At 41.8% G+C, this 4,904-nt stretch overlaps 1 protein-coding gene across 1 annotated transcript in view; it reads left to right on the forward strand.

The window, feature by feature from the left end:
- Positions 1–2,263: 2,263 nt before the first annotated feature.
- Positions 2,264–4,904, forward strand: part of LOC137984748 (demethylmenaquinone methyltransferase-like) — a 5,250-nt gene continuing 2,609 nt past the window's right edge. The window contains exons 1-3 of the mRNA XM_068832010.1: positions 2,264–2,627; positions 3,416–3,595; positions 4,846–4,904. The exon at positions 4,846–4,904 is cut by the window's right edge and continues 2,609 nt beyond it. Coding sequence (XP_068688111.1) covers positions 2,481–2,627; positions 3,416–3,595; positions 4,846–4,904 — 386 coding nt within the window. The 5' untranslated portion in view covers positions 2,264–2,480. The remainder of the gene's footprint in view (positions 2,628–3,415; positions 3,596–4,845) is intronic.

Genomic DNA, 4,904 nt, shown 5'->3' on the forward strand with positions numbered 1-4,904 from the left:
TACGGTTCTCCATGGTAGCCGCCAAATTCGGAAACCGAATACTTCCGATGAGTTTACCGAATGTCAGTTTTTCAAACAGCTTGGCACGTGACCACAAATCCTGTTAACTTTTCCCAGATACTTTGCTTTTCACTCGCTTGATTTGCCCGGGGGGGGGACTCCCATATGAAACAGACGGGGATGCTCGTCAGAAATTTTGAATTTAACCCCTAAAGGAGACCAATCTAGGCGTGGCTTAAGCAAATTTTGACCCCTAAAAGAGACCGTTTAAAAACACAAAAATACGACACGCAATGAGTTTTAATGATAAAAAGGCATAATCATCGAATGCTTTTATCTAAAAAGAAAATTTAAAAGGAAATTTGACTTCTGTTTCTCTTCGCGTAATTCTGTGTTACTTCGCAGAACCCTAAACGAGACCTTGGTGGCATAAAATATTGGCGCTTTGCCCGGAACACCCTAAGCGAGACCAAAATCCAAAATTTACACCCCTAAGCGAGACGACGAGCATCCCCGTCTGTTTCATATGGGAGTCCCCCCCCCGGGTTGATTTGCGGCCAGATTATTTTAGGGGAGAGAAAAGAAAGTCTTTGCGTAAGAGTAAGGTACCATTTCCACACACCGATATGTTGTCTGGATCAAAACAATCTCGTTCCCAGCGCCTTCCACTTTCCTGTACCCACTCTTTTATTGTATTAATTAAGGATTAAAGAGGTCAAGTATGGCGACGTTACCAAAGTATTTTGCTACGAAAAGTCTCGGTGCATATCGTCAATTTTCAAAACCATTTGTCATATTTAGAATTCCCTACAATACAATAATAATACAATACAATGCATTTATTCACGTTTCACTTTTTTACATCAGGTTATAATAAACTGAGGTACTTTTGTTTTTCAGAGGGAGTAAAAAGAAATTCAACGCTCACTGGGTCACTAAGGAACTTGTTGGTCATTGCCTCCTGCAAGAGGAAGATATCATTGAATAAGCATGCCCGTAGAAGCAACAAAACGGCCGTGTGGGAAAAATACCGGCAACTATGATGAACAATTCTGTCGGAGACACTGCAAGACAGCTCGATCGTCATACATGAAAAAAAATTAGCCCTTGATCTGCAAGAAAACGATAACCTTAAACCTTTCCGAAATTTTGTTTAATCCAAGAGAAGAGGAACTAACGATTTCATTTTGTTAATTAAGCAATAGACCAAAAGTTTCTATGGTTCATTTAAGCAATAGACCACAAGTTTCCATGGTTTATAGGCTGATAAACCACGCGGGATGTTGGCCGGGGTGACACAAGAAGAATTCTTAAATCACGAGCCGCAGGCGAGTGATTTACGAATTCTTGTGAATCACTTAAGTCTGTCCAAGTATAAGTGCCACACGGCCAACGTTTGAAAAATCGTAATCCCTGCTTGATTTATGAAGGGACTGCTCGCAGTCTATGACGAAGCATTCTATAGACCTCCAGCCCTTCCCTCTCCGCGGCCCATGAAAATCGAAATCGGCGTTTATCGGCTTAAAGATTCCAATTTTTCAGCCCACAGGCTGATCAACAATTTCTCTTGTTCGTTCGTCCACTTTTCGTAAGATTGCTTGCTAGTTTCCTCAAGATCAACTTCCGCAGGAGACGATGGAGTAGACGATAAATCTCGCAAATTTGGAAGCACAGGTAGACCAAGCTCTGTGTTGTGTTTTGAATTTCGAGAGCTTGATTGGCAACTCGCCAATTCAAAACACAACACAGAGCTCAGACAGGTCAACTGGATGACCCTCGAGCTCGTCATGGGTAGGGTGGATGGATACAAAAATCGAGTGACCAGGGGTGGCCCAGGAGAGTTGAAAATGGGTTTCGACAAAACACTGACCCCCGGTCAACTGACCCCCCTACTGACCCCCTATAAAATCAATGGGAAAATGAATACTGCTCACTTAAGCCTCAAAAACCCTTTTTAAACAGCATTGTTCAGCAATATTTAAGTCTAAGCACCCATTTTAAAAAGGTTAGCTTACATGAAGTAATCGGCCATCACAACAATAATCGAAAACTAACCTTTTTAAAATGGGTGCTTAGACTTAAATATTGTTGAACAATGCTGTTTAAAAAGGGATGTTGAGGCTTAAGTAAGCAGTATTCATTTTCCCATTGATTTTTTAGGGGGTCAGTAGGGGGGTCAGTAAGGGGGTCAGTTGACCGGGGGTCAGTGTTTTGTCGAAACCCGTTGAAAATCCTATGAATATTCTTAACGTTGCGTGACATCCAAAAAACGGCTGCGAGGGAGACTAATTCTTATGCAAATCCAATGTTCCCTTACAGTAGTTGAGCACCAAGACTCACTTGGAAACCGAGACAAACAGAACCTCGGAAAAGGAACACCCTAAAAGTTTTGCGACTGCAGTGATCATTTCCACCTAAATTCCAGTCCCCCTGCGGAGATTTTGGAAGAACCGCGTGGAGACCTTGTGGAGACCGCAGAAATGGATGCACTCATTTCTGCTGCTGTCGTTCTTGCTGTCATTACTATCATGGCTGCCATCATGGCTCCAAGCTTTCGTGAGAAAGTTGTCGACTTGATCGCGCAAAATCTTAGGGAGCCGAAGGGGTTTGTGGGACGCATCGTGAGAGTGAGTTGAACGAAGCGTCTTTTTTCAGCCTTTTATCAGAGGCTTACTATTCCTACGTTCCTTGTAGGAAGCCTGTGATAAACCTTTCCCAACCCTTTCATATTTTGTCGGCGCCTCTGAAAAACGAATTTTACCAGTGGTATTCTAACGGATCTCAACCAGATAGCTGAGGTTCGGGTCATAGAGGCAGTGCAATCCAGTGGTTAGGACCCTTGCCTTGAGATCCGGGAGTTCCCGGTTTCAAGCCCCATTCTAGCCACTCTTTGAATTTGTTACTGGTAGTCTCTGGTTTAACTTCTCGACCGCACTTGTAGGTAAATAGCCAACAGGTGTGCCTCCGGCCAGTTGGGACACTTAACAGTTGTTGTTATTGTTGTTCTGTTGAGACGTTTCGTTGATTATGTTTCATTGGCCCTGAAAAGCCACTATGGGGAGTGATCATTTGTAATTTATAATAAGTAATCCTTTGGGACGTACATGATCCCATAATAAAGACTTTGTTACCTTTAAGTTGCAGAATATTAAGCCCACAATTGGAACAAGTATTTTTTCAGTACCTCGGCAGCTTGGTTGTAAAAAGTGTTAATTAGTTAAACTATAGAATACAGGGCCGCTTATTTCCATATCATTAATAACAAAAGTGCCTACGCAATGGCTTTTAATAAGACTATATGACAGCAAACTGTTTAAGTGAATTTGTGATTTCTGAAGAAACAAGACCACTTTTAGGTTGACTTAAGTTCAAAAGGTATTTCCCAGGCATGATGGCATCCATATTTCTTTCCTAGTTTATTCTTGGAAAGGGAAATGCACCTTTGGAAAATGAAGTTGTTGAACATCTAAAGATAAAACCCGATCACAAAGTCCTTGAAGTTGGGTTTGGTACTGGGTTTGGAATAAGTGCTGCATTGAAGAAAGTGGAACATGGGAACGGAAAGGTGTATGGTATTGACATCTCTGAACAAATGGTATGTTCGTTTCAGGATTTTTTATTTTTACTGTAGTATGGTAAGTGTTCTGAAGTGAGGCCTTTTCTAAAGGTGACCTGCCCATCTAGTTTCTCTGATGAGCTGGCAACAGGGATAGGATGAAAGCAGAGTTTACTACTATATAGTAGAACGACTTAAATTAACATGGTTTACAGTACATTAATATCATTTTTGCCATCAGTAATCATGTTAACCCATTGACTCCTCAAAGGCCCTAGGACGCCCCGTATGGGCCCCCACTTGACGAGTAAAATCGTCTGGAATGAGACAGTAAAATCTGTTAAGTCTCACTTCCAGGGGTCAATGGTTTAACCAGCTTTTAATCATTGACTATAGGTGCTTTCCTTTTGTCAGAACTGGCCGGCCAGACCAGTCATTTTGAAAAGAAAATGCAACAATTTGAAGAAGCATTTGCATGATAATCGCTCGTATTCTTCTGGAGGAGAATATATCATCCTCGAAGTGTGTTAATTTGAAAGCATTGTAGAGTTAGTCCTACCAAATAGCCAGTCAGTTCCGTCAAATGGAAAGCGCCTTATGTCTTCTCAGTTGTAGTCATGGTTTAGTGACTCGTAACTTTGCATTACAGCCATATCTGAATTAGCCTCCCACCACGCAGACACTCTGCGTGGGAGACTAATTATCTTAATAGACACTATTTAAATTTACAGATGAAATTTAGTCAAGGAAGGTTGGGTGTGCACCACTAAAGGCTTTGTGATTTGAAAGGAATGGGAACCCTTGGAATTCTATAGGTGTCATTCAGTGAGGATGTGGTGGGGATGAGTAAACAAGACTGAGGGGGGTGGTGGTGGTATGAATATCACTGGAATAAACGGATGAGCCAGTCAGTGATAGTGTGGTTGGAAGGCTCTGGCAGTCCTTAAGTAGATTTTAATGGGTTTGAAAATAAGAACCACTGTAATTTCCAGGTGCATCTGCCAGGGAGGGTGGAGTGGGAAGGGAAGAAATAGGCACTACCCGAATGGGCTGTGGTGGTGAGGAATGGATAAATTTACAGGGTGATGTACAGATTGTGGACACCTTTGGGACGATGCAGTTGTCAGTTATGGATGATGTCAGAGGATGGCCTGACTTGATGACAATAATGGGGGGGAGTGGCTCAACATTTGAAAAAATGACTAATGTATAATAATACTAAGGGATTGGCAGCACAAAAATCCATGTGAATTACCAAAAGACTCTAAACTAGCCTTTTTTATCACCAGGTAACTTTTGCCGTGGAAGAATTCAAATCAGCAATTGAACGACAAAAGCTTGAAATCAA

This window comes from Montipora foliosa, chromosome 14 (assembly GCF_036669935.1).
Source record: "Montipora foliosa isolate CH-2021 chromosome 14, ASM3666993v2, whole genome shotgun sequence".
Taxonomy (NCBI): domain Eukaryota; kingdom Metazoa; phylum Cnidaria; class Anthozoa; order Scleractinia; family Acroporidae; genus Montipora; species Montipora foliosa.